Source organism: Trachemys scripta, chromosome 6 (assembly GCF_013100865.1).
Source record: "Trachemys scripta elegans isolate TJP31775 chromosome 6, CAS_Tse_1.0, whole genome shotgun sequence".
NCBI classification, from domain to species: Eukaryota; Metazoa; Chordata; order Testudines; family Emydidae; genus Trachemys; species Trachemys scripta.
This window is the reverse complement of record NC_048303.1, coordinates 115,875,167-115,888,004: the sequence shown is the minus strand read 5'-3', so window position 1 is coordinate 115,888,004 and position 12,838 is coordinate 115,875,167. Positions and strand designations below refer to the sequence as shown.

General features: G+C 43.2%; 1 protein-coding gene across 3 annotated transcripts in view; it reads right to left on the bottom strand.

Moving 5' to 3' along the window:
- The window catches only part of KIAA1958 (KIAA1958 ortholog), a 114,942-nt gene that overhangs the window by 56,837 nt on the left and 45,267 nt on the right, over positions 1-12,838 (bottom strand). For all 3 annotated transcript variants that reach the window (XM_034773737.1, XM_034773739.1, XM_034773738.1), the window contains one exon: positions 10,224-11,421. In XM_034773737.1, the coding sequence (XP_034629628.1) occupies positions 10,224-11,397 (1,174 nt within the window). In that variant the 5' untranslated portion in view covers positions 11,398-11,421. The remainder of the gene's footprint in view (positions 1-10,223; positions 11,422-12,838) is intronic.

Genomic DNA, 12,838 nt, shown 5'->3' with positions numbered 1-12,838 from the left:
GTCACTACCTTTGGTAGCAGCAGCTCAGTGATTGCTTTGGCTACTTGCATCACAGCAGCCTCCACAGTAGATTTGCCCACTCCAAATTGATTCCCGACTGACCGGTAGCTGTCTGGCGTTGCAAGCTTCCACAAGGCTATCGCTACTCGCTTCTCAACAATGAGGGCTGCTCTCATCTTGGTATTCTGGTGCTTCAGGGCAGGGGAAAGCAAGTCACAAAGTTCCATGAAAGTGCCCTTATGCATGCAAAAGTTTCACTGCCACTGGGAATCGTCCCACACTGCAACACTATGCGGTCCCACCAGTCTATGCTTGTTTCCCGGGCCCAGAATCGGCGTTCCACAGCTATAACCTGCCCCATTAACAGCATGATCTCCAAAGCATCGGGGCCCGCAGTTTGAGAGAATTCTGTGTCCATGTCCTCATCACTCTCATCACCGCGCTGCCGTAGCTGCCTCCTCCTCGCCTGGTTTTTCAGGTCCTGGTTCAGCATAAACTGCACGATAATGTGCAAGGTGTTTACAATGTTCATGAAGGCTGTCTTGAGCTGAGTGGGCTCCATGCTTGCCGTGGTATGGCGTCTGCACAGTTCACACAGGAAAAAAGGCGCGAAACGGTTGTCTGCTGTTGCTTTCATGGAGGGAGGGGTGAGGCTGTACCCAGAACCACCAGCAACAATGTTTTTTGCCCCATAAGACATTGGGATCTCAACCCAGAATTATGGGCGGAGGAGACTACGGGAACTATGGGATAGCTACCCACAGTGCAACGCTCCGGAAGTCGACACTAGCCTAGGTACATGGATGCACACCGCCTAATTAATGTGCTTAGTGTGGCCGCATGCACTCGACTTTATACAATCGGTTGCCAAAAATCAAATTCTGTAAATTCGGAGTAATCCCGTAGTGTAGACATACCCCAAGGAGACAAAGGCAGAACTCAAGCAGTGCAGAAACCTATTTTTTGCATCTGTAGTTTGCAGTTGCTTTCTTTAATAAATGCTTCCTGTTTAAGGTATGCTGTGATTCCATGTATCATTCATGACACCCTTTGCTGATTGTCAGCATTGCAGAGGGTTTTATATGAGCCTTCCATACCTGGGGTGAATTTTGACCAAAGAAAATACATATGGAACTTTAAAAATTGAAATAGATACATTTATAAAGTAAACTAAAAGATTTGATAATGCTTGCTGAGAGCTGAGTTCAGGATTCTCTTGCAAACGTTGATGACACCATCAATACCTATAGCAGGAAGCACATAATAATAATACATAATTTTGTATTATTGTATTATTATTATTAAACTTCCATTGCTATGTTGTAGATACTGAGGACATAAACAATATATTAATACAACTATTCAAGGGTGAAACACATTTTCTTTAATATGTTCCTGTTTTGTTTTCAAATTGGTCCCCCCTTCACAATATCTGACAAATTCAAATGTCAGCCTGAGAAGCAGAGCTTCCAGATTTAAGGTCCCAAAACATTAATTTATCATTTGACTGCTTTGGGACATAAACATAGGGGGTGCTTATAAAAATACACAGCCTGATATTCTGCTGAGCAATATTATATGTAATCTTCCAAGGTGTATTCTTGCTGTGGGTGGGACTCAAGCAGTGAAACCAGTGTTGGCAGATCAGGGGCCAATAGTAATGTAGGAGGAGGTTAATTTAACTTACTGGACAGGCCATTATCCTCTGATCCCACTGAGGATTACCTAAAGAAACTACACCATCTGCTAAAAAAACTCCCTGACAAAGCACAGGAACAAATCTGTACAGACACATGCCTAGAACCCCGACCAGGGGTATTCTATTTGCTACCCAAGATCCATAAACCTGATATCCTGGACGCCCCATCATCTCAGGCATTGGCACCCTAACATCAGGCTTGTCTGGTTATGTAGACTCTCTCCTCAGACCCTACGCTACCAGCACTCCCAGCTATCTTCGAGACACCACTGACTTCCTGAGGAAACTACAATCCATCGGTGATCTTCCAGAAAACACCATCCTGGCCACTATGGACGTAGAAGCCCTCTACACCAATATTCCACACAAAGATGGACTACAAGCTATCAGGAACAGTATCCCTGATAATGTCACAGCTAACCTGGTGGCTGAACTTTGTGACTTTGTCCTCACCCACAACTATTTCACATTTGGGGACAATATATACCTTCAAGTCAGTGGCACTGCTATGGGTACCCGCATGGCCCCACAATATGCCAACATTTTTATGGCTGACTTAGAACAACGCTTCCTTAGCTCTCGTCCCCTAACGCCCCTACTCTACTTGCGCTACATTGATGACATCTTCATCATCTGGACCCATGGAAAAGAAGCCCTTGAGGAATTTCACCATGATTTCAATAATTTCCATCCCACCATCAACCTCAGCCTAGATCAATCCACACAAGCGGTCCACTTCCTGGACACTACTGTGCTAATAAGCGATGGTCACATAAATACCACCCTATACCGGAAACCTACTGACCGCTACACTTACCTACATGCCTCCAGCTTCCATCCAGGACACACCACACGATCCATTGTCTACAGCCAAGCTCTAAGATATAACCGCATTTGCTCCAATCCCTCGGATAGAGACAAGCACCTACAAGATCTCTATCAAGCATTCTTAAAACTACAATACCCACCTGCTGAAGTGAAAAAACAGATTGACAGAGCCAGACGAGTACCCAGAAGTCACCTCCTACAAGACAGGCCCAACAAAGAAAATAACAGAACACCACTAGCTGTCACCTTCAGCCCCCAACTAAAACCTCTCCAGCGCATCATCAGAGATCTACAACCTATCCTGAAAGATGATCCTTTACTCTCACAGATCTTGGGAGACAGACCTGTCCTCGCTTATAGACAACCCCCCAACCTAAAGCAAATACTCACCAGCAACCACACATCACTGAACAAAGCCACTAACCCAGGAACCTATCCTTGTAACAAACCCCGATGCCAACTCTGTCCACATATCTATTCAAGTGACATCATCATAGGACCTAATCACATCAGCCATACCATCAGGGGCTCGTTTACTTGCACATCTACCAATGTGATATGTGCCAGCAATGCCCCTCTGCCATGTACATTGGCCAAACCGGACAGTCTCTACGCAAAAGAATTAATGGACACAAATCTGACATCAGGAATCAAAATACTCAAAAACCAGTGGGAGAACACTTTAACCTGTCTGGTCATTCAGTGACAGACCTGCAGGTGGCTATATTACAACAGAAAAACTTCAAAAACAGACTCCAACGAGAGACTGCTGAGCTGGAATTGATATGCAAACTAGACACAATCAACTCTGGTTTGAATAAGGACTGGGAATGGCTGAGCCATTACAAACATTGAATCTATCTCCCCTTGTAAGTATGCTCACACTTCTTATCAAACTGTCTGTACTGGGCTAGCTTGATTATCACTTCAAAAGTTTTTTTTCTCTTAATTAATTGGCCTCTCAGAGTTGGTAAGACAACTCCCACCTGTTTATGCTCTCTGTATGTGTGTATATATAACTCCTCAATATATGTTCCATTCTATATGCATCCGAAGAAGTGGGCTGTAGTCCACGAAAGCTTATGCTCTAATAAATTTGTTAGTCTCTAAGGTGCCACAAGTACTCCTGTTCTTCTTTTTGCAGATACAGACTAACACGGCTGCTACTCTGAAACCTGGATTTTCTATTGATTCAAGGATAATTATTTCTTTTTATTTTTCCACGTAAGCAGGGTCTTTGCAGCTTTTACAAACATAGGGGTATATTTTTAAATGATTTATCTCTGCTCAAGTTATTTTTAGTTCAGCTATGGATCTAGAATCGAAATAAATTATGATGTTGAATGAGTTGCCAGTGGCCTCTGATCTCTTTACTCTAAGGCTAAGAGAAAAACTGTCTCACTCATCTACAACAGTGGTTTAATTGTTCATTTGACCACTTTCAGCAAAATATGACCCCAGAGGCAGCCTTCAGCAACTGATTTAGCCAAAAGCCATCAATTCTGCCATGTAAAATTATAATTACAGAGCTCTATTAGCAAGGGTTTTTTTTAGTGTTCGGGGAAGATTTTAAATCAGGTTTTGTAACTTTCACATGATTGATCACTCCGTGCTATATTTACCCCTGGCATAATTCCACTAACTTCAGCTGAGTTACATCAGGGATGAATTTGACCCTCTGTCTCCCAAAGAGCTATCCATATGCACATAAACTTACCCATGCAAGGAGGAGCCTTCTTTGCTTATTAGGAGCATATTCTTAAAATAGCCTGATAAAAGGGTACTTACACCGTAAGGGGAACCTATGATTTAGTTTAGTGTTGGTCTGTGGCTAGACTCTGTCATATTGTTGCCAGCTCCTGTGATTTTATCATAAGTCTCATGATAACTTGGTGTTTCTCTGAAAGTCCCAGATCCTGGAGTCATGTGATTATGTGCTTTCATTTAATATAAAAAGGATGTTTCTAGTCCTTCTGGTTGCAGAGAAAAGCCTGAAAATGTGTCCCTGAAAAGCTCAAAAAAAACCAAACTCAGAAGGCAAATAAAAAGAACCAAAAATGTATTATATTTTTATAAATTTCATGATTTTTGTGGGGCCCTGACAGCATAAGCAGTCCACGGCAAGGGAAGGATATAAAGAGCATATACAGAATCCAGGAATCCCTGCTAGCACCCCCTGGAATGAGGAGAAGGCAGTACACCCACACGGGACAGCAAGATTAGCCAAATGCACAACAAGGAGCATGCTTCAGCCTTGTAAAGGATAGTGCAGCAGGCCAACGCCCCTTGCACACCTCAGAGCTGAGGCACAACGCCTCCCAAAACTCCCTAAGGGCCAGTGCAGATCCAGCGTAGGCCCTCGCACATTCTGGCCTCACATTTGGTGTGTAGATAATTTCTGGTAACCACATGGGGAGGAAGGATGGTGGAGGCCGCTGCCAGAGGGAGGGATGGTGGCTGAAGGGGTCCCGTTCCTTGTCCTGACTCTACCTTCATGGAAAAGCAGCACCCAACTTTGTAACCACCATCATGCTGGCGAGGGATGGATAGGATTTGCCATGGAGCTGACAAATCTCATTATCACACTTACTGTTCAGAGGTTTTACTCTATTACATATGTTTCACATTTCGAAGATTGCAAGGCCAGGGGGACCTCTATGATCTGACATACTGCATAACACAGGCCAGAGAACCTCACCCAGTAATTCTTGGTGTCCTTTTCCCAGTTAGTATATTTGAATGTGAAACCCTCTCAATGGATCTTAATGGAACCTACTTCTGCTGTGTTCATGTTGCTGGGATAGCGTCTGACCAAAGAGATAAATTAAAACGTTGTATTGTTGACTCCTAGGACACACCCACCCTGAGCGTTCTGCAACACAGTACTGAAGACTAGTCATTCGTCTTAAGTACCTTAGCAATGCTACCTCCCTACATCTCCCTCTGAGCTACAGCTCCCTCCCTGCCCTCCAGCAAGTCAACAAGACCTTTTCCACATGTAGCTATACTCTCCCAGAGGGCATCCCACCCCGCCATGCCTTGCCCTCTGAAAGCCTGATGCTTCCTAGTCACATTACAGCTTCAGCAGTGCAACAGACCTTCCCCTTGCCGGTTCCTGGCCTGAAGGACACGTCAGGAATTGGCAACAGGAAAGGTGACAAAGAACTTTCAGGGAGGACAGGTTTCTCTGACATAGCTAGGGTTACCATACGTCCGTTTTTTCCCAGATATGTCCGGCTTTTCGGCAATCAAACCCCCGTCCGGGGGGAATTGCCAAAAAGCCGAACATGTCCGGGAAAATGCCGGCCGGGCACTTCCCCTCCCGCGGCGGCTCTGCTCCTCCCCTGACTCTTCGGCTCTGTTTAAGAGCCGAGCGCTACGGGCTTTGGGCAGCCCCCATGCCTCCGGACCCTGCACCGCCGGAGCCCGGGAGGGGAAGTGGCAGGCTGGCGGCGCAGGGTCCGGAGGCATAGGGGCTGCCCGAAGCCTAGTGCTACCAGCTTCACAGTTTGCCAGGCAGCCTCCAGGCCCTGTGCCCCCGGCTGGGCGCTTCCCCTCCCGGGCTCCAGCTGCTCTGGGGAAGCGCCGGCCGGGGGTGCAGGGTCTGGGGGCTGCCCGGCAAACCGTGAAGCCGGTAGCGCTCGGGCAGCCCTTTTCGCGTGGCTGGGAGTGGGAGGGAGGAGGGGGCGGAGTTAGGGCGGGGTTGGGATGGGGAAGGGGCGGAGTTGGGGAGGGGCCAGGGCCCTGTGGAGGGGCCTATTTTTTTCTTTGTTAAATATGGTAACCCTAGACATAGCTCCCCCAGTGATTCCACAAGAAAAGCCTAGATATTAGCCGTTTCTTGCATGGCATAAGATGGGGAATTGGCTAGAGTTAATGAGTATAGCAGGTTACAGTAATCAGTTTTTATTTTTAACTTGTAAACACATAGAGGAGTTCCTATGTGTTATACTCAAAAAATAAACTATAAAATTTAAGAAATTAATTCAACAGAAGCCACTATCCTCAGCCTGAGCCCTGAACTCATTCCGAGTTAGCACCTAGTGCTTTTATAAATCCCAGTAAATGTCTAACTGCATTTTTCGGGGACTAAATATCTTTGTAAATCTGGTCCTCTGTCTACATACAAAGTTATACCAGTTTAACTAAAATCACTTTAAAATTAGATTAAGTTAAACCTGTGCAAAACCCCAGCGTGGACACTCAAACTGATTTCAAGCGGGCTTATCTCAATGCAACTTAAGCCGATTCCTTAATGAATTAAGCTAAATTGATTTAAGCCATTTTAAAACTGATTTAAGAGTTTTCTACCCAGGAGATTGAGCTGATTTAACTAAATCTGTTCAAAAACACAACCTTCGTTAAAGCAGAGACAAGCTAGAGGGCTTTCAAGACCTAAGAGTTGAATCCCAGTTGCATCACTGCATCTACAAGACACAAGCCGTACCCTGATACCAATAAAATCAATGGGAGTTTTATCACTGAATTCAGTGGGAGCAGGAAAAGGTTTTGTATTCTGATTCCTGGCCAAGTTTGCATGTTTTACTGGCCCCCCTACCCTGTCTACCAAGTTTTTGATGAGCAAGCAGGAAAGTACAATGGACAAGAATCTTGTGCAAGTATAAAATTCTTCAATCCTCTGCCTGTTCACAGGTCTGAAGCAGGCAGTCAGGTTGGATGGACGGTGTAGATAGGAAGAATTGTAAAAAACAGTATGACCCACGCATTTTAGAGCCTGATCCAAATCCAGTCCAATACCAAACGTTCCATTATCAAACTTTTTACTTTGCAGAGCACGTACAATAATCTTCGGAAAAAATTGCTCAAGGGTGCATCCCCTGTTTACAGGAATATGTTAAACAATATGTCTTCACTGTGGTGGCTGCAGCTAGTAATCACAACTAACCAGTGTGGGCCCTGATCCTGCAAAGGCCCACCCACGTGTTTAGCTTTACACACTGAGTTAGTCCCACTGACGTCAGCAGTGCATAAAGTTAAGCATGTGCACCAATCTTAGCAGGATCAGGGCCTTAGATGTTACTTTGGAATTAAGGACGCATTTGTTGGGGGAAAGAGAATTTAAACTCCATGCTTTTTTTCAGTAGTATTTTGTTAAGAAACTATCACTATAATTGAGTCTATAAACCAATGGCAAAGATTCCTGCTTTAAAATCCAATTCATTCTCCCTACTGAGTAAAAAGTTGTATTGCTCCTGGTTTATAAAGAGCTCAGGATAGAAAAGTATCATGTAGGCTGGACAATCCTCCTCTCACAATTTAGTGGAATTCAAATTCCACGTGAAATCATTCACCACTTGTAGTGAATCGCTCTCTGTTAAGAAATCCAGCCAGGAGTCAGCCTAAAAAATTTACGATAGGTGCGGAATCTCTTTCACTTTTCAATTAACCCCACTCTGTTTTAAAATCATGTCTCACATTTTAGCAGCTCAATCATCTTTGCAGAATTATATTTTTTTGGTACAAACACTTATTAATACAAATTTGTAGTTCAAACAAACATTTATTAGTCCAGTTATTCCTTTCCCACATGAGAAGTCCCCATTGAATTCAATACATTATTGGCATAACTAAGGGTTGCAGGATCAAGCCTTACCTACACAGCAATCCCTTTACCCTTTGCTGAAATGCAGTAACCTCTCGGTTGGAACATGGAAGTGTTTAACAGCATATAGGAGTACTACATAAGAGTTAAGACGGGAAGTATACAATATTTTAGTTAGCTAAAACTACTAGGAAACTAAGATAACATCACTGCCTTTGCAAAAAGTGTTGTGAGATCTTTAATGAAAGCCTTGATTTTGCATCTTATCCTAAATCAGTGGTACCCAAACTTGGTTCGCGGTAAGCCCCTGGTGAGCCGCGAGATGCTTTGTTTACCTGGAGCGTCCGCAGGTACGGCCGCTCAAAGTGTCTCGAGGCCTGCCAGGGGCTTACCCTGAACAAGCCGCGAACCAAGTTTGGGAACCGTTGTCCTAGAGAAGACCTCTGTCTCCCTAGGACACTAGTTCAGAACTGATTCACAAGGAAGAGGTCAACCTACAGAATCACCAGCACCACTTCAGGGGCAGCATCCAGATTTTCATTAGCGGCCTCCATTCCAAGTAATAACCAGGCCTTGAGGTTGCTTAGTTTCTAAGAGCGGATGAAAACATTGCCCATGGCAGGACAGCTGCAAGTCATTCCTCTGTTAACTGCTGGCTACAGCAGACTGAAATTATTTTTACTACCCTGTAGAAAACAAAGGAATCTCAGAGATAACACACATCAGAGTAAAATTCTGCCCTGGGTTATACCAATGCACCCACTGAAGTTTGTAACTCAGCAAGTTGAAATTCCATAGATATCACTGACTGCAGAACCTGGCTTGCTAACATATGTGAAGGTGATAGCTATGTGATGAACTGAAGAACTATGTGATAAACGAATTTACCATGAACCTTTGACTACCACATCTGACCTCTGCCCACCAATCCATCTCCCTAGGACTTAACCTACAGAACCAGATCTGAATTTAGCTGGGGTTTTATAGAAGGATCCCCATCAAATAATTTACACATGACAGGACTGCTGTGAGGAAGTGTCTAATGGACAGAAATGAGAGTCACTGGTTGCAAAATGAAAAACACTAACTTCTGCATTTTCTATCTTACGGTGCTTTGCTGGATTTTACTGAATAATATTGGAAATTTTACATACAGCTAACATTTTGTTTGACAACAACAGTAAATATCACAGTGTAACAGGTAGTATCTAACTGTTCAATAACCTGGTGCCGAGAACCAGATTTCCCCATGCAAAGCATTTGATTTCTCTCCAGAATTGCTGGCATGAAAAGATTAATCAACAGAAATGTGTTGTTTTGAGAAATTCATGTTTTTATAATACTTATTTGGTTAGACTTATCATTTCATTGAGGGCAGAGGGAGGCACAAAGAAACACAAGGATACCTTGAAAAGAAAATGTTAACTAAAATGGGACAGGATCTCTTTTGCTTCATTTAAAGTATACGCACAATTACTTTAAGGTTTAAAGGTCTGTGTCTCTCCCTCCATTCTCTCCAGGCTGCTGTGATTTACAAGTTAGTGAAAAAACGTAACAAAGATTTATGATAGGACAAACTTCCCTCCGGCCATTACTGTTACACCTCTCCCCTGCTTCTGCATTTCAAATGTCAGCTCTCTTGATAGGAATAAGGAAGGGAGAGGAAAGCTCTGGCCACTACTGTAGGCTGCTTTTACTAAGATTTTATCTTTCTGATGTAGCAAATGAATCAAACAGTCTGCTTTTCTGTCTCAAAACTCTTATATATAACTAGATAGCGGCATACTGTCCCATATAGATATTGCACTACAGAACTATGTGACTGTCAAATGTAACCTACTTTGAGATCTATCTGTTTTAGAGAAAAAGTCTGTTGGTTCCTTTATGAAGTATCCCTGGATTAACACTATCCTACATCAAGTGCTTATGGGCTCTATTAAATGAAAGCTTTCCAAACACCCTTCCAATGTAGGGTGCTTAGCTACTGATTTATCTAGTAATACCTTCCTGTAACCTATGGTAACCACGATCAATATTTCACTTTCTCAGCTGCAATTCTTGGCTTAGAAACGTGTCCTTTAGAATGACACTGAATTCCCTACATGACAGTATGAGCTTTCCATAGTTTCATACCTGGTATTGACTGTGCTGTTGCCTCCGCAGTGATGATAGGAGTAGTGTTAGGTTGTTGCTGACTAGAGCTGACTTCCGGCTCCGCACTAATTGAAGGAGATAATGCTACTTCGCCAGCAGGAACCTGATTTGGCACGGGTTGGAGAAGGTCTTCTGAAGCAGCTTGCTCTTCTTGTCCAGGGAGCTGCAGGGCTGATAAAGGAATGCTAATCTGTTTGCTGGTATTGGAAGTACTGACTGGCATCTGGAGCGCTACCTGTTGGTTGGCTGTAGGGGTGCTAGCTGGTCCTCTGTTTGGAGAAGCCAGAGTTACTCTTGCAGGCTTCTGAACTGCAGGCCTCGATATGACGGGGGGAGAAGCAGACACATTTTGTAAGTCTAGCTCAGCACTGAGAGAAGGCGCTACAGGAGGGGTGGGCTTAGAAGGGCCAATATAGGAAGGTCCAGCATGAGTTTGAGGCTTGGGCTTTGACATCTGCGTCAGCGATAATGCAGGCCCATCAATGCCACCAGTAAGTTCTGCATTAGCCACAATATAATAATCTTCAGGGATTTCTTGCTTAATCTTTTTGACGATCACATTGTTACTACTTTCATCGATGACCTGAGACTGGGAGCCTGAAAGAGATGATGAGGATTGGCCCGCTCCAGGCCTTTTGCGGGAAATGGTTTGAGATCTTTGGGTATGAGGTTCAAAGTCACTATCTTCATCTGTCACCGAGGACTCGCAGACCATGTCAAAGAGGGTAGCCTCATCTTCGTATTCTTCCACGGCTTCATCTAGCTCTGAAGGCTCACTGCAGTAAGAGAAATCACAGGAGTCCCTGGTTCTGTTACAATCCAATTTTGCTTTCACTGGTCTCCCAGGGTACCTCTCTACTGGGCTAGTCTGTGTCTCCGAGGGCACACCTATGATGCTGGGACTGTCTGAGTTGAAGCTTCTGTTGTCCTGGAAACATACTCTTTCCTGAGACCCAGCCCTGCAGGTAGCAGTCAGTGGCCAATGATATGCATGGCCTGCGCTACAGCCCCACATAGCTGTCAGGTTGCCATGGGAACCTTCAGAAAGCAAGTGCTTTAGATTTGGAATGAGGCTGCAGATGGTCCCATGGCTGTGGGCCCAACTGACCAGTTTGGAAAGGTTTTCAGAAGAGGTATGAAGGCAATCCTCCATGTTATAGGATCAACAACTCCTTTCCTAAAGAAAAGGAAATTAAAGGCAATTTTTAGGTTACATGTTTTCAACAGTTGTAACTGTGTACTGTTAAATAAGAACATAACACATATTTTTTTTCTACAAATAAAGGAGCTGAGACCTACTTCTATATATTCCTTATATAAAAATGTTTACAAAGGCAAATAGCCATATACAAGTTATAAGTAAATCATCTTTTTATCATATAATGGGCTCTAAAAGACACTTGTCAACATAGCATTAATTTTTAAGCTCCTTCTCTCTTCTCACTCTATCTATAAAATGCTGTCTTTAAAATAATAGGGCAAAAAAATCTCTCTATGCACCTCAAATCTACAGTGAGATAAAACAGCTTTTTAAACAGGCAAGTTCGCTACTATTGACAATCTAATTCGACATGTTGACACTCAAATCTAAAACAAGTGCATGTACAAATCTTTATATCTGATAGACTGAATAAAAAAAAACAAAAAAACCTCTAACTATAATTTTTAGCCTGAATCTGAAACTAGCATTATAGGCACTGAGTCCAATCTTCCACACACGTTGATCAGATTTAACGTAATTCTTGAACTATTTCAAATGCATCTTCCTTTTTAAAGGAGATGCAAAAAAACCCACTTGAGGGCCTAAGATTGATAATCTTACTTTGTCTTTAATACAAGGAAACTGTGTGATTGGTTCTTTGTTAGCTTCCGCCTGACTACTGGTAGCCGCTAAGTGTCCAATGGCGAATAGAAATTCCTGTTTTCTACTAGCTTCAAGCTAGTCTATAAGAGTGAATATTGAGAATATTGAGAATTAAAACTTCTGTTGCTTTATCAAACCTTCCAAGTTCATAGAGCCAAAACTTGATTCCATTGGCATCAATAGCAAAACACAGCGTTTGTCCTCTTCTCAAAAATGTCTATCTAGAAACCCAGAAACAAGAGGCATTGAAATCTGGGGCCAAGTTAATAAATACTGGGAAAATATCATTTCTGGCACTCCTCACAGGGGACAAGAAATTGTTGAATTTTCAGTGTTTTACTTGCCCTAAACTGCATGTCCTGCTCATGTTCCATCTTTCAAATAAAGTTAGCCTACAGACAAAGTCTCATCCCACTAGCGAGAACCTGCAATTCCAATTGATTTCAGTGGAAATTGAGCTTTCAGGATCAAGCCCAAAGACTGCTGAGGCGTGAAGCAGAGTTTACATCTGGCCAAGAAAGCATTAAACTGTCTAATAGTTTTTATAATGGTTTCTTGGCCCCTTGCATCACGTGCAGCCATAAAAGAGACAATCTGAGATGGGAGAGATGCTTCATTCACTTAAGCAAACAGAAAGATTCAATAAAGGAATGGGAAAATTCAGAGCCATACAATGCTGGCATAGATATGTTAAAGAAAAGCAAGGAAATGGAACATAACTGAGCTAAAA